Source organism: Serinus canaria, chromosome 3 (assembly GCF_022539315.1).
Source record: "Serinus canaria isolate serCan28SL12 chromosome 3, serCan2020, whole genome shotgun sequence".
NCBI classification, from domain to species: domain Eukaryota; kingdom Metazoa; phylum Chordata; class Aves; order Passeriformes; family Fringillidae; genus Serinus; species Serinus canaria.
In genome coordinates this window covers 20,909,676-20,931,764 of record NC_066316.1, presented here as the reverse complement: position 1 = coordinate 20,931,764, position 22,089 = coordinate 20,909,676, and the positions used below count along the sequence as shown (strand labels likewise).

Genomic DNA, 22,089 nt, shown 5'->3' with positions numbered 1-22,089 from the left:
AAAGAACCAATGTTCTGTAACAGTAAAGGAGAGAATTTAGCAGAAGAGATACTCAGGAGTGAATATATTTGGAGAGACATATGTAAGTAATTTTTCTCAATGCAATGCTGCCACCTTAAACTATTTTGAACATTTTAACTTAAATATTTAAAATTAATGAAATTTGACAGCAAAACCAATTAGCGGAAATAAAAATATCCAGGCTTCAGCATCTTTAACAAAAATTGGTCTTAACAGAGCCGAAAAATATTTATCTCCAGGTGGAAAACACAAGCCTGAGTCTACATGAGCAGCAGTGACTCTAAATTTTACCACCATTCATATAGGAATTCATACAGTTTGGACATTAAAAGGCTTTAAAGAATTTTGAACATCAATGACAGGCTGGGAAAAAAGAAGGTAAATAAGCATCTGAACTCTTCAGTAAGAAAGGAAAAACAAATTTAAAAAACAATGCTGTATTGAAATTGAATTATTACAGACAGAAAACTGCATTGCCTTAATTCAGATTTCAGAAGAAATAAATGACCCAACTAACTTTCAGTATTGGTAGATTACTTAATCTTGGAGTTGAGAAAAATACAATAAAATTACAACTGAACACACGTGTCTGATCTTGGGAAAAGACATCCAGTAAAGAATGACACAATCTCTGATAACCCACAGGCTTTTAAAACTAGGATTGAGTGTTGAATGCACATGGAGAAAAAAAAAAACAAGGATGAGATAGAAAATTATTATGTTCTTACCACATTAACTGGAGCTTCAATGGTTGCAGTGAGTCTTTGTGCTCAGAGTTGAAGCCAACAAGAAAAAGCTCACTCAGTGAAAAGGGGACATGTGGGGAAGCATGCAATTGAACTAGAGCTACTATTTACTCAGCATTGCAGCTTCTGGCAAATCCATGAAAAATGCTTTACTATAAATTGTGGGGAATATTCAGATATATATACAGAAGTACAGAGGGCAGAGTCCTGGAAGTAGATTGCCCAAGTCTTCAATAAGCAGTCTGGCAATTCATCATAATTACTAGTGGTCGATCATTATTAATTCTTACAGTAACCATTGTACTCATATTGAGCTGATTTGCAATTAACACAGAGGTAACATGCAATTCCTCAGACATTAAAACATAATTTCATAAGCTCAGGATTTTTTTGTCTAGTAATGAATAGCATTTTTTTATAGTTTAAAATTACGTGTGAGCAAAGAAAAAATATCACATTTGTTTACTGCTGAAATTCATACCCTCAAATTATTCAGATTGCATTGGTAACACCACTCTGTTTACCTTTTGAAAATACAATGTATACCAAAAAATAATAAATCTAACAGATGAACTTCAATCTTATGCAAATGTCCTTTGTTTTGTGCTCTGGTGAGCAAGCTACTGTACCAATACTTTTGGCATTAGTACAAGACTGAATCCATGGAAGCATGTGTGTATTTACACAAAAGAGGCTTCTAAGCTACAAAAATCCCTCTTGTTTGGTTACACTAATTTCCCTTGAATGAAGTTTGTATGCAAGCCAAAACAATGGTAGTTATCCTGTCCTCTAGAGTTCATTCCCAACAGAACGATGTGAATAATTGAAAACTTCCTATGTAGTCCTGTAAGACTCGTCTTTCGTAAATCAGAAGAACAAAAATGCTATTTTTTCTTCATTAGCCATTAAAAAAAATCTGATAATTATACAGACTTAAGACTTAATAACAGAAAAAAAAAATCTTTTTTACTTCTTAGCATTTTAATGAAGTCTTGAAATTTTGGAGAAGGTAATAGGTAATTTTCTGATCTGATGAGGGAGTTAAAAGTAATTTTTAAGTTAAATATTGAAAATACATCAGGTGTGTAAGGAAGAAAATGAACTGAAGTATAATGCCAGAGGCTGGTACAAAGAAAAAAAAAAAATAGAAAGGAGTCTAATGCTTTTGAGCCAAAGCACAGACACTAATTATTCAACTACCCCTGCAGCAATGAAGTCTGCTGGCTCAGCCAGTAGATGTCTCTCTTAAATACACAGTTGTTACAAGAAAAACACATTAAAGCCATGAGGCAATGAGAATTATTCCTACCTTGACTGAATAGGGTCCCAATGCTTCTGCATCAGGTGGCTGAACACCAGCAGGTCTTGAAGGTCTGGTGGTAACTTCTGCCCAGGCACTGCTGTTTGTGCTCCCGTGCAGGGTGCTCATCAGAACTCTGTACTCAAATGTCTGCCAAGGGCTCAGAGCAGTGCTCTGGTCAATGTAGCTCATGGACTGACCGAAGGGAACATGCACCACAGTTGAGATTTGTTCTGTTCCTTTCACCCTCCTCTCTATTGTAAGGTTTTCCACCAAACCATTTGGGCGAGCAGGTGGTTGCCAGGATATGACCACAGAAGTTGGAGTATCAGAATAGAGTTCTGGAGCAGGAATATCTTCAGGGGCATCTGGAAGAGTTTGTATTTCTGGGGTTGTGGGTGAAAGAGAACATCCTTTAGAAGTGCATCCTTCTATCTGAAACACATAGGCAGTGTAAGGATGCAAGTCTTCTACAGTGCAGTTAGATGCAGTTCCTGGCACTGTAGCGTGCAGTTGGCCATTTTGGTAAATATTATAATGTGTGATAATGCCATTTGGCTTTAGAGGATGCTGCCAGGTGATGCTCACTGCCCTTGCTGTAACATCCAACAGAAGTGGTGGATCTAAAGGTCCAGGCTCTGTAATAAAATAAAAATAAAATATTTTTTAAAAAAGGAAAGAGAAATTACTAACAATTTGTGATTTTTGAAATCAGAGTCAGCAAGATGTACTCACCAAATGAGGCTCAAAAATCCAAAAAGGAGCTCAGGTCTACTAAACAGCCTGTTTCTTTGGAAAAAAGTAGGCCCAGATATTCAGGGGTGAACACGGCTCTCTCCTCAAAGGCGAGCTGCTCACCTTTCCTTGTCCCAACCCTCCTCCCTCCTCTTCTGCATCCTTATTCCTCCCGTGTCTCAGAAGTGCCCTATCAATGCTGTTTGCATGAGGAGAAAGTGTGTGGCTCAGTATTACTGTAGACCTGCAGTTCTAGCTTTTGGGGATGGCTTTCTAGAGCACTAGATACTAATTGCAACCAGCACAGGCCTAACAATGCTGTGCATTTTACAGCTCAGTAAGTCTCCACCGCATCTCTTATTATATATTCAATATTTTACTTCATTCTGTTTATAATTCTAATCCATTTTTTGCAATTTATCTACTCCCTGTTAATATCATAGGTGATTTTTTATTTCGACTGTGACAGAAGCTGCCGATTTAGCTCTTTCACCTACTGATAAATAAACAATGCACAGATCTGACCTTTAGGTTAACAGGTTTTATGCTTGCTCCACTCAGCACTCTAACTGATTCAATTATCATAAAGGTTCAGGAGCTTCCATGAATACTGAAAAAGACCGACCATATGCCTGCATAGGTGTTGTGGAACAGCAAATACTCTGCAGCCCTCCAGAGAAATTCCTTAATTGTAAATAATTTCACCATGCGACACAATCAAGTCACCTTGAATGCAAAACCCTCAGCCTGTGGAGGCAAAGTGTTATTTAAGCTTTACTGGGCTGCGTTAAATTCTGCAATTTGAAGGGCTGTTAAGTTTTTCAATTGAAATTTCATTTAAAATGCAGGTGCTTTTTATTATATTGAGGCTTTACTGCTCTCTAGGTACAAGCATGAACATGGTGCAATAACACAAATCTGGCTCAATCACTGATCAGTAACAGCTGTAATTCCAGAACATTTAGCATTCTTATAAACCACATCCTGAAATCTATAAATTGCTACAGCAAATCAAGAAAATACTATATTCTCCCCTATTCTGCCCACAGCAATTTTGACATTTATGAGATTTTTCTGTGAACATTACATTTTATTGAAATCTTAAAAAAAGATATACTTGGATTTAGTAATTGTTTAAAATAGCTTTAGATTTGGGGATTTGCAGGGGGAGAGGGAGAAGAGGGGACCTACATTTGAAATTATAAGGGTTCAAAAATTTCGAATTCATCAGTGATTGTGGGTATGCCAAGACTTCTGGGGAGGTGACATAGCATATGCTGAATTCCGTTGTAGTCAACAACACTATTATTTAATTCCTGGTGTCCAAACCAGAAGGAACATTATAGGAAGAATAATTTACTACACCAGCAGTTAAATAATTCCTGATAAAGTTTAAGGGAAAATGGGGGGGAGGGTGGTAAGGAATCAAATAAATCCAGCACAATGAATTGCTCCTTCTATATTTTAGAGTAACAGCTGAAGCAGTCAGAAGTCCCTGTTCTCCTCTCACATACAAAGAGAGCTACATCAAGATTATTCCAGTGATGTCTGTGAAACGGTGATGTAAAAAAGCTTCTCTTTTTTTTTTTTTTTCTTTCAAATTTGAAAAGTAACACTGTTTCTTCTTTCATTATTTGATGCATCACAAAGCGACTCCATAAAGTTCCACTGTATCACATATCCTGCTCTACTCAGTGATAATAAGGATGGAGTTCTGTATTTAATGCTTGTGCATACTAGGATTAATTTAGATCTCTGAATCTGCGAGTACAAAAGATGATCTGTTGTAAGGAGTAATTAAATTCTATTTGCATGTACTCCTGGGTAAAATCAATTAGGTTGTAAGTTGGAACAAAATTTGGTCCATTATTTAGACCTCACTGAAAGATGGAGAGGTGGAGGTATAAATCTGAATTAGATTTATATTCTGTAAACCAGTTTTTTTTTCTGAGGTGGAAGGGAAGAAGAAGAATTTGCTTGGGAATTAAAGACCTTGAAAATCAGTTGCTGCAAATTCTAGTTTAGTGGGAGAAAGAAGCTGAAATGCAATATTTACCACTGAACTACAAATTTGCATTTCATCTAATTATAGCTCATAAGCTATTGCACTGTGAGCATCTGCAGGAGGGAGAAAAAAAACCACAACAGAAAAGCCCCCCAGTATTCAAGCAGTTGCTGTAAGGGAACAGCCAAACCTTTATACTCCTACTGAATAAGTTGCAGGCATTACAGGTGAAACATTTACGGTAATTAGCTGAACCTGAGCTTCAACGCCCCCCGAGTTCAGACTTATTCCTTAAGGACAATCTGTAATGTACAGGAGGAGCTGTCAAACTTCAGCTTTGGGTCCCCCTGGTCCCTCCCCTTCCCCTCAAAAAAGCATATTTTGGTAGCTAGCATACCTACCCACACATTCCCTACTGCCCTTTTAAAAGAGAGACTTTTAAGACTTTCTGAGTTCAAACAAGACGTTTGAGAGATGCTTAATTGGCCCCACCGGATGGGAAAGCATTAAATCCTGGTCCCCAACTCTCGTTCAGTGCAGGTTCTCTTTAAATGGCAAGCAGAATCATCTAATTCTATGTACAAATCAACTAGCACGATACTGCTTGGTTGAAAGGGTCACCACAATTATGTAAAACATGAGTATTAACTATAATTGGGATAGTTTGCTAATACAATAAAAAGCTCTGAACATGAAAAAAGTTATGCTCGCAGCAGTAGCTATCACTTTCTAAAGTAAGAATTCATGGATGAAATGACATGAAAAAGATGGTTATAAAATTTTAATGGAATGATAAAAGGCAAAAGTCATCCTCTCAGCTGAATTCTTAAAATCCCTATATATCACAATCAGCTCCTTAACTGTAAAATCAATGTGGAGTATAACATGTTGTCAGTGTGGTTGTCACTGGAGGGAAGACTGCAAAGTATGACAGCTACACAGCTCAGCCTGTCAATGATGAAAATAAAATCATAAAGCTTTTTACATGGATGTAATTGTTTATAGAAGTAACTACTGAAGATGGAACAGTGGGCACCTTTGTCCTTAAGATTCTTAGTTCATATTTCAAACCATTTCATTACAGTATTAATGCTAGAAGGTAGTTTCATTTTGGCAAATGAAATTATCTTTTATGGTAGACTACTTCACTCATCTGCTTCAAAAGTTCAGACTTGATTTAAAATAAAGGCACAAAACTGCCATTAATCTTTTTTAATTCCCTGACTAAAGCAATACATTTGTTTATTTACTGTGAGACTTGGAAAGCAAGGAGTTATACTCTCATGGTTGTATTTTTTGGGAGGAATCTACATTTACATTTAATATACTAAGACATGTACCTGGACTGATGCCCTTTAAAGCTAATGAGAAATACCTGATTTGCTGGCAAACTCTCTCACCAAGCAGAATAAAAATTCTGCGCCTTTTACTCTTGAATCATTTACTCTTTTTAGAAACAGGGACAATGAAATTATACATATTAACAGAATTGGTGTCTTTCATGTCCTGCTGACTGTACCCAGCAGCAAACCCAAATTGTGTAGCTCTGGGCATAAGGGACCACAGGAATCTTTTATCACATGAGATCACAGAGCTCACAAGTTATTAGGCTGTTCATGCAATGACATGCAATCCATATGAACCCCTTCAAAGATGTATTAGGAGCTGTCTTCAGAGTATTAAGACTTGTTGCCCTCTTGTGCCCCAAATGTACATTGGTTCCAGAACTTCAGTTCTAGCAGTCAATAAAGTTCTAATTCCTAATCTGCAGGATTATGCATGGGCAGTCTGCACTATATATCATATGATCATCTTATCATATGTGCCACTACTACATCAGCTTAATTTGTTCTTTCCTTCTGCTATTTGTCCTGTCAGGTACTTCACATGATTTCTCTTCCCTCTGTCACCTTCCCAGGTTGTATCTTCTCTTGCTTCAGTTTCCATTTTCCTTTCTTGAGCTCATTTGAACACATTCACATCAACTATTTATGGATTAGTTTATATACCTCAATTATATGGACCTAACTTCCATAGCTAAAGTAGGAGACCTGTCTTCTCAGACAACAAATATCATTAGCAGAGAAAGCAAGGATACCAAAGGTGGCAAACTGTATTATTTACCCTCTTGTTCTGCACTGTATCTCTTCATTTTCTATGTCAGGAAGATTTAGGAGAATTATGGAATCACAGATTATCTTGAGTTGGAAGGGACCCATCAGGATCATCAAAGCACAACTCCTGACTCTGCACAGGATATTCCCAGGAGTCACACCATGTGCCTGAGAGTGGTGTCCAAACACTTCCTGAATTGTGTCAGGCTTGGGCTGTGAACACTTCCCTGGGAAGACTGTTCCTGTGTCCAACCACCCTTTGAGAGAAGAACTTTTTTCTAATACCCAACGTAAACCTCCCGTGACCCAACTTCAGGCCATTCCCTTGGGTCCTGTCACTGGTCAGCACAGAGCAGAGACTAGTGCCTAACCCTCCTCTTCCCCTCCTGAGGACATTTAATCTGTGATAGATATCCCCACAGTCTGAGGCTTTTCATCCTGGAACCAAAACATGCCAGATGAGAACACCATAGCACTCTCTATGATAGGAATAATGCTTTCCTGATTTGACAAGAAGTAGCTCAGCTGATACATTGCAGGAACTCTTCTTTTTTTTTTTTTTTTTTTAATTGCTTTTTTTATCTCCAGCAACTTCAGTATGTAATGATCTCCAGTGACTACTGTGTGCCTTTGCCCTTACTTACTGTGAAGAAACATTGGGCTGGCCTATAACTTCATTATGTATAAGAGAAAAGGACTTGAAGTCACTTATGTAAGAAAGAAAAAAACAAACTGGACTACCTGTTAGGTAATTTGCAAAATCTTCTTTTCCAGTCAGTGCAAACCAGACACTTTTAAAAAGGCTTTAGTAAGAGCTCTCCATTCCCACATAACCAAAATGTAGCCATGGCAGAGAATGTGCTGGTGACTGAGATGCTCTGCTGTATGCACCTCACTGGGCTGCAGACATGTTCTGGGGTGTTCAAAAGCTAATCAAGAAACAGGAAGCTTTTCTTTAAAGTAGAAATTTTGCTACCTTAGAACTTGTCCAAGCCATGGTGTATTTTCACAAGTACTAGAAAAAGCACATCTCTCATTTGGGAGATATCCCTCTGAACAATATATCAGACAATATAATTTTGCAAGTCCTAAATCTACACCATAGGAACCCAGGAGCTGTCATTGGGGCAGCTTCAAGTAACTGTAAGCAATGTCTGCAAATCCCAGAGAGCTCAAAGGCTCCCCATAGCTAAAGGGAAAACCTAACTTGTATCACCTTTTTATATCTAGAAGATTTAGTTTTATTTCTGAATACAATGTATGAGATTCTCTTCTCAGTTCAATGGTACATACTGACCTCTAAGTTCAGTGGCCTTTACACTGATTGCAAGAGAGCTATCAGAAATTTACATTCAAGTTACTGAAAGCAAGCTCTGATTCAGAAACTTCATCAAATGTTTCTATCTGTAGATATTCTGGCAGTAAATAGTCTGATGTTATACTTATCAAGATCACTGGAAAAAACATCTTTTATTACTGCATGTTTAGTGGGTTTTAAAATATTCATAGTTATGTATATTTTCGTTATCTGGCATGGGCAGGTTAGAGTTTAAAAAAAGCATGGATCAGTTACTAGTGTCACAATCATGCAAATGGAAGTATTTGAAAACTATTTATTGCATGTTTTCTTGCATTAAAAAATACCCCAAACCTAGTAATCTGTAAATTAAGACCTTCCATTTTCCGATACAACATATTTTTATAGCAGCATTTACTAATTTTCCCTTAATGATTCCCAATACCCTCCTATTTTACCACATATTTATCATAAATAGAATATAATACACAGATATGTGAAATCATCAACTTGTATTACTGGAGTTCTACTGACTCTAAAAAGTGGATATGTTGATTCACATCTATTGCTGTCAAGTGTATGTGCACACTGATACACACATGCATATTTTGTATGCCTACAGGTATTTTATGCTTTGGTGAGACAAAAAAGACATCTATTTACAGAATAAAATTCAGTAGGAACATGTAGATACACATCCAGTTCAACAGAGTAAGAGATAAGCAAAATTTCCACTATTAAATTGCACTTTAAAAAGTCAAAGTCTGTTGGCTAGCAGGGCCAGGAACTAAGTGTACTTCTGCAACAAACTGTCAGTATAGGCAGTTTCATAAGAATCATGTTGAAACCTTGACAAAAATACTGTTCAGACCCAATGACAAGCATTCAGTCTTAAGCAATTGAGCTGAATATCCTTTCACAGATGGCAGCTCTCCACAATGACACCACAGAGTCCTCTGTCACCACTGAAAGCTGGCTGGTTTCTTTTAAATGAGGAGGGCTGTTGGATACTGTTGCATCTCCTGTGTGTGTTTTTCACCCTACCCCTAACTCCTTAAAAGAGAATTTTAAAATTGTACTTTTACTACTCAGCACAAAAATATTTTTTATATCAGTAGCAAGTGATGCCTTTGAAATGTACTTCTGTCCTCCTTGCATGTGAAAAGAAACGCTATGTGAATTATCAGACCAGAGCTAAATAACTATTGCCATTTGAACAAAATAGTCTTAGGAGACTGGTTGCATTTTGACTACGAATTCAGACAAGTTCAATAGTATCATATCCACTTTTGTTAGCAAACAATGTACTGAAATAGCTGATTCTCAGCAAGAATTGCTACAGGTAGATAACACAGCTCTGGTATCTAAAAACCAAGTTCAGAACTAACATTTACTTATAGGTAGTATGCTCATAGAAGCATTAATACCTTTGGAGCTTAAATGAATTTATCATTTAATTTATCATAAATTTCTGTTGTGAATCATTTGCTCAGCTTCAAAGAAAAAATGTTTTAAAATTGTGGGAAAAACATTTTTCTGCTCAATGTTTTCTCAGCATAGACAGCTGACCATTTAGAGATGGAACTAAAATCAAGTTGAGTCACCAACACTGAATATTTGCCAATGTTAGAAAACCTGCTATCTCACACAAGAAAGCTAACAGCTCAGTTCCTTAAAAAAAAAAAAAAAAAAAAAAGGCTGGAAAATGCGTGTTTTCCATTTGTATTACAAACAACAAGCTCAAATTTTGTCACATGTTTGTGCTTACATATTGAATCAGGTGCAAAATCCTACCCTGTCAACTAACTGGCTGTACCTATACTCTGACAGCTGGTTGCTAAATAAAGGGACTGGTGAAAAAATTGTGGGGAGTGAGTCTGGAGAACACAGAACTATTAACAATGAAAGCGATGGGATTGACAATGACAAACCCAATTTCAGACCAGTAGACCACTACTTTGAATTAACAAAGATCACTGGGAATGAAAAGTTACGTGGTAGCTTGAGTATTCTCAACACAGAGATAAGACAACTGTCATATACTATTAACTTCAACTTATTTTGTCTGATATGACTGAAATCAGAATCAAGTCCCTGAATATAAAGGAACACCACTTACAAAGCTGTACTTACCAGTGTATCTTAAACTAACCATATATTGCTGGAGGGATATTTTACACAGAAATAAGATACTGCTTCACAAAATATGTATGTAAATATCCATATTTTTAAATGAATATGTAAGACAACAGACACTTGATTCTTTAGGAGATTTTACTTCAAGCTAAGACTAGGGAAGGAAATACATTACTGCTATATAACTTAGAAAGCTAGATAACAGAGAAATTGAGTACAGTGGCAGCTAGACTGTTATTTATATTTTCTGCTAAAGGGAACTAAATAAGATCTGACTGCTTACTGTCCTCTGCTGTAGTCATTGAAGTCCAGTTGCTGTAAGCATTGCCATAACCATTGGAGGCAACCACTCTCATCTCATACTCAGTGTAGGGCTGCAGATCTCCAACCCTGTGCTGTAAGGAAGCAGTAGGGCTGGGAAGCAAACTGCAAAGAAAAACAGCACGAGTTACTTCAGAACACACCAAGAAAGACTAAAACATTACATCCTGTACCAATACCAGCCACCCTAGGGGTGAGCTGTGTTCAAGGGAAGGGACTTAGTTGCTCAGCGGTGGATGGTGGCCTTGCGCTCTGCGTACTCTAAAATGTCACCAGCAGAACGCCGCCGCCGCATCTGGAGTCGGTAGCTGGGCGTGCCCGGGGCGTTGTTGCGAACTGGTGTAGACCAGACAACCTGAAGACTGGTCGGAGTGGCAGATGAAAGCCTTGGAGGCATCACGCCATCTGGAGCTGTTGAAAAACGTGGATGAATTAGAGCAGAGAAAACCATGGAGAACATATGCCGTGTGGAAACAGAATGCTCCATATACTGGAAAAACTGTTCCTCAGGATCAACAGTAATGTTAACATGGTCCATTTAGTTTAACATTTTCACTACTGAACAATGCTAATTCTTAATTTTCTTCTTTCCAATACGTGAATATCATCTTGCTAAAAGCAAACCTCCAAACACCAAAAGTAATTCAGAAGCAACATATTTTCTACCACCTGTTCAAATATTATCTATTTCGCCCTGTGCCCAGCTCTGCCACCCCGAGAAGCTAAGGAAATGCTCACAGAAATGTTACCCAGCATGAGTAAAATTGATCAGACTTCTTATAATTCAGATAACTCCTCACCCTTACAAATTAATAATAACTTAAAAAAGAAAACAGAAGAAATTCTATGTTAACACCTTTAGGTAGAAATCAAAATAGATTCACTGACGTCTCAGTCTGTAGCCCACTGTTTTGTTAAGGAAATTAATTTTTATGAAGTCCAAGGAACTGCAGATCAAAATGTGTCAGTAATGATACCACCAATGACCTTTCACTGCTGCAAATTTCACTGCATGCAGTAAAAAGAACTATGACAATTTACACCTGTGAGTTTATGGCTTTGCTTTTTCTTTAACAAGAGACCAATCTGTTGAAGAAACTTTCTGTATTTAAACACATCTGTAACTTTTATATACAACACATCTGTAGCCATATCTCTGGAGCCCTTTTCTAGAGTTAAAACACTTGAAAGTTACTGCCTATGTAATTTAAACTCTTGTATAATAGTTTTGATTTTCATGGTCCAGTAGTTATCATTTGCTTTTTTTTCCTTTGGTCTTTCCAACAGAAATTCTTTTTCATTGCTGTTATTTTCTTGTTGTCTCTATTGAAGAGAAACCAGTCTCACAGATCTCTAACTTAAAGTGTAGTTGTAAGCCTCAGGGCCTAAGTTGTAAGTTTTAAGATGAGCAAACAGTAATTTACAGTTAGCTTTATGATTTTCATTTACCACCTGTGTATGAGGTGGTTACTAAGAGGGAAGAAGCAGACTTTGTCATACACTGTGTGAGTAATTCTCTCCCTGAGACTGGTGAAAGGATGCTTCAACTCTGAAAAAGAAAGACATCAATCATATATAATAGTTTGTATTTATACTGATATATACATTAACAGATATGTGAACTAGCATCTGATATTTTTACTCTGATTATACTTATATCTGAGGCACTTCAACATTTTACATCTCCAGGTCCAAACTGTTTTACAGGGAAAGGCACAAAACATGTCCTGCTCCAACCTAAGAAACTTATTCCCTTTGCATTAATTTCAAGGTCTGTCAGTTCTCATACAAAACTTTTACTAAAAGCTGGCTTCTGGGCTACTGGAGTTATCAGGTACTTCTGACAGTTGGCCCCTAGCCCTACAGCCCTCCTGGTTTTTTTCAGGACAAGATGAAGTAGAACAGAACCTCCAGCTTCCCTCATTCCCTTCTGCTCCTCTCTGTCATTGTGAAAAAGAAAACATAATACGGGGGCTCGAGCCAGCTTGTATTTGGATGTGCTTTCCTGTTGCTGTTACCTACATCTAGGGAAAATGCTCCACTAAATCCCAAGTAAAACTGAAAATCCTCCTGTTTCCAAATCCAGAAAAACTGAGATTTACAGAATTCATGGTCTGCAAATCCCATGCCAACACCTTCAAGGCCAATAATGAGCCTGTGAGCACTTCACCACAGAGGGAAGAAGGTGCCTGGCTTAACTTGAATAGACCCAATATCTCTCCAGCTGAACCATCAAAAATAAACATTTGCACACCAAATGTCTCTGCATGTGACACTCACTCTCTCAGTAAAATGGAAAACACATTTATTTACCTCACATAACATTGTTCTCTTTAGCACCAACATAAGCAGGGTTAGGTTTAAGTTGTGCAATAAAAGGTTTTAAAACTTATGGATGTAAAGTACAGTACTCTCAGATAATCATGTATTATTTTGGCATCCTTTATAAGGTGATTCCTGAAGTCAAACTGAGATAGCACAAGTAATGCAATTAAAGTAAAAATTTTTAGTTCAGGGTTTGTAAGCATTTTTCTAAGCTGACACCAACAGAAAGATATTCAATATTCTTTCAAAGCTGGGTACTACCTCATTTGAAAAGAAACTGTCTGCAGATTAAAATACACCACTTTTTAAAGTTCACACAGAAATTCTACACAGCAAAAAAAAGCTACAACTAAAAATGAATCTAATTAACTGACCTAGTAATTTGGCCAGGAAGTCAAAGTTCATGTTACTGAGGGGACAGCGTGAGGCAACTCACTGAGGAGGCAAAAGGGTTAAATTTATTTGCAACTCTGTCAGGACACGTGACTTCACCTTTGTCTTTCATTTACCAGTCTGTTAAATGGAGATAATAATACTGATCCTTCTTTGTAAAGCTCTCTGAGATCTACAAAGTAAAATCTCAGATTAAGCTTTATGTATGTATAGAGGTGGTTATTATAGCGATACAGGAATGTTCATCAAAAAACAAAGATGTAGCTGTCTAAATGTCAATAACAATTCCACAGTCTGGATGTTATTTTAATGGCGTAGGTAATCTCAGCTAAGTGTTCAAATCTCTTCTACCAACAAAAGCAAAGCATAGGGAAGAGCAGAAAATTTGGACAAATCTCTACTGTGAAAGTCGCCTGACCCTGAGTCTTGTTGGTAGAACAAGCCAAGCCCACTACTTTCAAACCAACATATTTCAATATACAGCAACTGTATTTATATTAATAACTTCCTGTAGCCCACAGAGAATTTCCTCAGCGATGTACTAGTGTGTGTTCTCCAAAGGAATGGGGCAGGGGGGCAGGAGATACAGCAAATAAATTGTCAAGTCTCTGCTGAGTCATAATGAGAAAGGTGCTCTATTAAACTAATCACGATTTGCTCATTAAAATGGCAGAGCACTTACCCCCCAAAATGGTAATTCTAATTTGCACACAAAACATCCTCTGACTATTTCAAGCATTCCTCATCATCAAGGTCTTCAGTGTAACATTTCCCCCAGCTTAACCCTTTTTATCCAAGCCATATCCCCAAGAGACTCCTTACTACCCAAGTAATAACTGGCAACAAGCAATAATTCTACTGTGAATTTCTCAACAGAAGAGCCATGTATCTATCAGCTTGATATATCGTCTTTAAGATGCAGTGTTGCTCAAAAATCTCCCCTCGAGCTTTAATATGACCCTCAGGGGGCAAGCACTCCACTTGCAACCTACTGAATCAACATCTAGCCCAGTAAATCCTCACTTAGCAGGGCAGAAAGTCATGCTTTGTATATCAAGAGACTACAAAGGCAGAATAAAATATTTAATCAGATGTCAATTCTAATCAAATAATTAATAAACAGTTCCAGAAAACAATAAAAACTGAAGACTGTTCCAAGATGACAATGATATATTGTACTCCAAATACTCAAGTACATGCAGATGGATTGAGAAAGATCTGATCCCTCTTTGGCCAGTAATGTGCTAAGCAGCCTTTGAAAAAGGTTTCAACTTCTTGCCTCAGTTTCTTTATCTTAAATAATATGTGCAAAAATAGTCAGCTTTGTAAATATTTGTTTATTTTAGGACAGCAATCATTGTGTGAAATGATTGTGCTTAAATGTTTATTCCATGTTGAAAGCTTTTTTTTTTCCAGAGGTATTAATTATATTTATGATAAGGATTTATCTGAAATGTAAATTTTCTGAAAGTAGATGACTTTGAGCAGGACTATTAAAATGTGAACTACTATTAGGAAAATAAATTATTAATTAACTGTAAAAATCTTTCATAAGAAGAAGAAAAGCCAGAAGAAAAGCAGAGCTCAATTACATATCTATAAAATTGGTATGAACTCATACCAACTTTGAAGTGTCACTCTTTTAACAGGGATCAGATATACTAATCTCAATGTATCCATAATATCTCCAGATAGGCATCTAGAAGATTTTGGAGCTATGAATATGTAACTCTGTAAGTTGTCACATCTGCATATATAAAATATTTAGCATTTGTATCTTATCAAAATATATTGCATACACATGGATGTAAATGATAGCTGGAGGGATTTAATTACAGGGGAGAAGGAAAATAGGCTCTCCAGCATTTGCACCGAAATAGCAAGGAAAAGTTCCACTCAGACTGCCTTTAGGTGAGTGTCTTGCTCTGTCATGACTACTCTTCCTCTTTTCCAGGTTCAATTCACAAACCCCATTTCTTTATCTCATTGTAGTGCTTCTTTAGGTACTCCTGATTCATTTCCTATTTTAGGTACCCATACTGAGATCATCTTATTATGGCACTTTTTATGCCAGTATCTTCTGCACTTTGACATTTGTTTCTTCTGATTTTCTCAGGTATGCCTGTTATCAAGTGGTTTGCTCAGTCCAAACAATTCCAGTCACTGCACTCTCCATAATTCTCAACTTCAGCATGTGTTTTAGCTTCATTTCAGAGAAAGACAGGCCAGGATGCTGGGCCATATGTCATCACTAGAACAGCATGCTAGTTATAAACCTTTATCTCTTGGCAAACCAGAAGATTGCTTTTTTTTGTTTCTTATCTTCACAGGTTCACCAAAGTTTACTCTTGTTTAGTTTTTAACTCTTTCCCCACTATTTTTTGTTCTCAGCATAAACTGAATAGAAGAGTTAGTCTTGATTTTTTCACTTAATATATATTTGCAACCATGTAATTTCTCCCACTCTCAATCACAAGAGAATGCACAGAACATTTTTGGACTTTCTTCCTAATTTTATGATTTCACTGCTGGATGTTTTCAGTCACAGATACAGCTCCACCTAACCAAGGACAACACACCCTTACTCAATGGACATCCTTCCACTTTGGAACACAAAATGTGAAAGGTTCATGGTGGCCCTCTTGCTATCCCCTCTCTGGCACATTTATCTTGGGAAGAAAGGATGCTGTGTTTTGGCAAAAAAGCAAATGAGAGATATAAAGTAGCTTAAAACCTTAAAGTCCAAACTTGTTCACACCTCATGTCAGTGAAATTTTTGTTTCAGAAGTATAATATAAACCAGGTACAGAAATATCTTGTTCTCTCTTCATGATCTATTCTGTTTTACACCTCTGCTTTCTGCTGTAATAGTAATTTCATTTGAAAAGAAATGGTTTTGTAAATCTATTCAGAAGATCATTTTAGCATTAATCCTTAATGTAACCTGTACAGTACAATATCATTCAGAAAATAAAAAATAGGATGATGAAAAAAATCTAAAATTTCTCTTTATCTGGATTGAGTGTGTAAGTTCTAACTGTGGAGTTTTCCACACTTTCACTGTTTAGTACTCCTAGCAGCAAAGCATAATTTTAATAGGGCTCTAAAAATCAACTTGGGCTTTACTCCACGACCTCAGACCCAAAGTTTAAGACAATTGTCTTTTGAAATCCCAAAGCAGGCTTACTTATTCCTCATTAATAGTGTTCCAGAAACAAACTAGCAAACAAAAAAACCAAACCAAAACAAAAAAAAAAAAAAAAAAAACCCACCCCCAAAACCAAAAACCAAAACAATCAGATCTTCCCCTCCTTTTAATGAACTTTTCTTCATGTGCAACCTCAACACCTGCAACCTGAGCATGGGTCTCAAGGGGAAATACATGTGAGATGCTCCTTTCCTAAATGTTACATTTCACTGAGGTCAACACTATAAAAATGTCCTATAGATTTGTCACCTCATCTTTCCATAAGAAGCAACCTGCCTTCCCTTCCTTATGTTGGGTGGAAGTTTGTCCATCTTACTCAGCAAGAACTTTACTAAACTCTAAAAGCTACAAAAGAATGCCAATAAGCAATTAGCTGAATGATTAATGATTTTAATACCTGTAGTAAGGACACTGGCTAGAATTTATAACTGCCCAGTAAAACCAATTATTCAAAAGGACTGGTCAAAAGGATGGCAAGCCAATAACTGCCATGTAACAAAATTAATTTTTTTAAAACACTATGAAGAAAAACCATAAGGAAAGGTATTACAGAATCAGGCAGAAGCTGCAATTAAACAAACAGCTCTTGCTGGTTAACTGTGACTCTGGCTACTGGAAAATGAAATATCTCTGTAAAAAAGCTTTAAGAAACTGTCAGATCTGCCTGTTTTAAGTTAGGGGGATGATGGTGGCAAGTGCAGTGGGAACAAGATCCTGTCTATCATCATGCAACAACTTCAGTTTCCTGCATGAAGTGGCTTTAGAAATTAAGTTCAGGAGGGTTTTTTTGGATTGCAATAATAATTATTATTATTGGACTTTTTTGTAGTTGGTTTTTTAGCAGTTTTGGGTTTAGGATTGTTTGTTTTTTCAAAAGAAAAAGATGAAAAAAATTGACATCATCTTCAAAATCTTACAGCTGTCTTTATAATTAGTATCTGGCATCAGAGAGATACAACCAGAGGCAGGCATGGTACCTTCCACACTGATGGAAACACCTCTGGTGATTGCTAGTGAACAGACTATTGGTTAAATTAAAATCTCTTTCTTAATGTTAATGCCAGAATTTCAGAGTATTGGAGGGTGGCTTTTAAGCTTGCAGCTTCTTGTTCGAAACTAAACAGTTTGTAGATAGTTCTGGAAATACAGAGACTCCCCAAAAACAACCAAAACCCCCCAAATATTATCACTCGTGGTTGGGAAAAGATGAGGGAAGAAAGTTTAAGCCTATGTAATTAAAAGAACAGTAAGGATAGACACATTAGAACCTTCAACTTTGCAGAAGTTTTGCAAAGATAGAGAATGTTTCCCAGGACACACAGAAATGTTTGTCCTGGGAAACAGGACACAGAGCAATGGGATTAAACCTGCAAAAAAGCTTTTAAATCTCCATCAGAGTAAACGAATGCTTAAAGAAAATGAGATAACTTACAGTTCTGAGGAAAGAAGATGGCACAAGCTGATTTCCCAATTAACTCTTTTTCAGCCTAATAATTCTTTGAAGGGGATTCTAATGTCATAGAAGAAGAGAAAGATAAAAGAAAAAGGAAAAGGCACAGAGGTGATGGTGTTACAAGAAGCATATGCATTGTTCCGAAGCGTAATCTCTTAAAAAATAATTTTTAATATTGATTTATTCTATGACTGAAGGAAAAAGAATAACACCAGATACTCAAAACTAGAAAGCATCATTCCACTTGAACAAGTGGACATGGCTTCTGCAAATGATTATTAGCTAGACAGGGTTGTCAAGCATTGGAACAGACTGCCCAGGGAAGAGGTGGAATCACCATCCCTGGAGGTATTAAAAGGTGTGCAGATGTGGTGCTTAGGGACATGGATTATGGTGGACCTGGTCATGTTAGGTTAGTGATTAGTTGATGACTTTAGAGATCTTTTCCAATCTAAATGATTCTATATCTCCAACCAATGTGGCAAAAGAAACTAAGAAAATACAGCACCCTCAGTTGAATGGTAAAGAAAATGGGATACTGGAAAACATGTGAATGCTCTTACTAAACAAGAAATCTCATTAAATAAGAAGTCTCCTCATACTGCAGTCCTGCAATATGGATGTGCTGGTGGACTGCTAAGGAATAGACCACCCTGTTAAAGAACAGACCACCCTCAGTGCTACCAGTGGATGTGGAGTTTGACAGAAGCCTCAGTTTATATATCCTTGTATTTACAGACTGGAGAACAATGCAGGGGTGCAAATAAATTAGCTCTGCAGTAAGATTACCCGTAGTTATTTTTAATCCATACATTTCTCTGTGGTACATAATGGATGGTGTGAAATACTACCATTTCTGATGGAAACCAAGGCTGAGAGTGCCCATAAATAGAAAATGGATCTGAAAAGATGACAGATTAGCTAGTGTTAGGGAGCCACTGCCTACAGTAGGTGGTGCAGTCTTATTATATCTTGAATATCCTACAGGTATCTGTGAGATCCAGATGACTGGACTACCTTTTGGCCATGAAACAATTGCAGTCAGAACAGACTTCCATCTCAGAAATTCTTTCCTTAGTTGCAGAAAGAGGAGGAAAAGAGGCTCCCTAAAATTTCTGCTCCTAGTAATCAAGACAACACAAAGCCAGCTTTAGTTCACAGCAATTACTTAATTCCTTATGATATATATGGTAATCACAAAAAGACTTTGACTCAGAGTCCAAATGAGTGAAAACTCTAACTTTACAGACTGGGAGTCTTGACTTTGCTCTCAAGAAATGCTGTTCACCTCAAGACAGTAGAAGCCATGCCAGTAGAATACCGATTGCGTAATACTTTGAAAATTGATTTCTTAAGGTTCCATCAGGTGTCTTGTAAAATTTTGCTCCCTGGAAGTCTGTTTCAGTACCAACCACGTTCTCACAAATGGAAGATTAAAAAAACCCAAGTAACCAAAAAAAACCCTAGCAACCCCCCCTCAAGTATATGCTACTTTGCTCCAAGCTTCACGCTATTAAAAAGCATATTAACTTTTCCTGCTCACCTGAGTTGGACAAGGCTGAAAACAAAAATATCAAAGCCACATTATCTATTAAGTAGAAACTCTGGTTTGTGTGTCATCTTAATCTGACTCTCAATTTACTCTATGGCATTCAAAGCATACAGACTTTGAAGTAGACTATATTCTCTAGTTTTTTTCTGCAAAGTATAGTATGTGTCAGATTCAGAAAAAAATACCAAAAATGACTGTATATTTTATTAAAAGCCTATTTTTATTCTCTCTGTCTCTTTTTAACAAAAGTCTAATTTAGCTGTTGTTCCCTTAGGTACGAGGTACACAGTTCATAATTCATTTGATATAAAATGTCAGTTTAGATTTTTGCACTTCTTTGATAAATGAGAAAAAACATGTACATTTCAATTTCCTTCTACGAGGTTTCACTAACAGAAGCCCCCCTCCCATTGTGCTGCTCAAAGACCTTTGCGTTAAATTAAACATCAAGATTCAGAAACTGTAGGGAATGATATTTCCAAGACATACAGTACAAATACATGAGACTGGGAAAAAAGGTAATGATTTTTCCTACCAGTAAAGTGATGTCTCCCAAAGAGTATCTTTGATCCTTGAATTAGTTCTCAGTTATAATTTAATATATCAAAACTGTCAGCAGCTTTCCTTACATTTAAACATAAAGTGATATAGTCAGCTCCACAAAAATCAAAATACAACATTCAGGGGCTTTCTCCCCCCCACCCACAACATGTGCTTGTGACTCTGAAGTCCATCAATATTAATGAGGAAAATCTGTGTACATCAAAGGAGACAGCAAAGAATTAATTTAATTGTATCCATCATCATTGCTAGTATGGAGTGGTTTTTTCCTGTATAACCAAACCCTGCCATTGATCAATGTGCAAAGCCCTCAGGGGTGTAATCTGCACAATGGAATAGAGAAGAATCAAAATTTTAGTTCTGGAAATAAAACTGGTATAATTAGGAAAAATAACAACAAAACACTGTGTATTATTCCCTTATGTAACACACGAGGCCAAGGCTGACAAATCTGAGCCACCACATTTACAGAGTAAACAAGAATTCTTATCGCTCCTCAAATTGCCAACTGCAATGCTATGGCTGTCACTTCACATTAAGATCCAGTCCAACAGCTGTGGTACCAATAAATTAAGCTGTATTAGAAAATACCAATAGGATCACATTCTGATGCTTATGCTGAGAACTAGCACTGATGAACAGCATACATCCAGAGCCATGAACCACAGAACTCAGCACCTTCTCCTCTTGCCCTGTGCTGCTGCTGTGCACACTCCCTCACCCCAGCCTGGGAAGTGTCATTCCCACGTTACAACAGCATGTGCTCTCTTTTCCCCCAATAAATGAGGTTTTCCCCTACAACAGCAGAGTTTTGACAGGATAGGTGGACAGTATTCTGCACTGCCTCCTTAAGAACCCAGAAATTAATACACTGCCCAGCAACTGGGAGAAAAGATGAATGATTCAGATCTCCTTATTTTCAGCTAGTGTTCTAACAAAGAAAAGCCATGAAAGAATATCAAAGGTAACACCTCTATTGCACCTAACTGTGACAAAAATCCCTGATTGTATTTAACCCATCACAGTTCCCCACTAAATATAGCACTTCAATTGACAGAAATATGATCTAGGTGTTATATACTGAAGCCAAATATTTAATATTAAGGGTGAATAAAAATCAATTTGGGCAAGACTACTCCCACACAGAAATAATTGGTTCAAAATATACAGGTGACTTCTCTGATGAATAGGGTAAAAGGATTACAACCTTTTATAACCAAGCTATCCACATAGGAATGTTCATACAGCTTTATTAAGTAGCTACCTATCAGTTAATGCCCTGTTCTGGACACTTGTAACAAATAAACTCTTTCTATGAATTATCTCTGGGCTTCATTTCCTTAGATAACACTGAAGAACACATAAATTCACTGGAATTGGTGGTAGTGTGTCAATACACAACAATAAATGATCTGCTCACAAGTATTTTTACTGAAAAGACCTCAACTACTGTCATCTTGTTCAAAATCAGGTAGCCTAATTGATTAAAAGTCATTTTAACACTATCATGCTTTATCCAAACCCAAACCAGGCTGAATGTGTGCTGCCTTCTGTGCCACAAGACATTTTAGAGCATTTACCCCCAAATACATGCACTATTCATCAGAGGTTGAAGTAAACTAAATATCTTGGCAATACTTACTCTCTAAAATACAGATTTTCTTCAATCTTTTGACAAAAAGTAGAGCCAGAGGAAACTTCCTCTCCTTTGTTCATTTTTCAAATATAGGGCTAAATCCTTCACACAGAAAATTTAGAGCTGATTAATTCAGATTACAGCCATTAGTTGAGTATGTTGGACAGCAGTATCAATTTCTTATGAATAACCCTCTCAAATAGGCTACTTAATATGTAAGAGTACCTTCTAAAGAAAACTAGAGAAAAGGGAAGTATTTTTTCTTTATATAATGCCATCTCTTCAG

General features: G+C 37.0%; 1 protein-coding gene across 1 annotated transcript in view; it reads right to left on the bottom strand.

The window, feature by feature from the left end:
• USH2A (usherin) overlaps positions 1 to 22,089 on the bottom strand; it is a 371,525-nt gene that overhangs the window by 125,805 nt on the left and 223,631 nt on the right. Inside the window, exons 38-40 of the mRNA XM_050972284.1 lie at positions 10,936 to 11,086; positions 10,638 to 10,780; positions 2,077 to 2,705 (exon numbers count right to left, since the gene is read on the bottom strand). Coding sequence (XP_050828241.1) covers positions 2,077 to 2,705; positions 10,638 to 10,780; positions 10,936 to 11,086 — 923 coding nt within the window. The remainder of the gene's footprint in view (positions 1 to 2,076; positions 2,706 to 10,637; positions 10,781 to 10,935; positions 11,087 to 22,089) is intronic.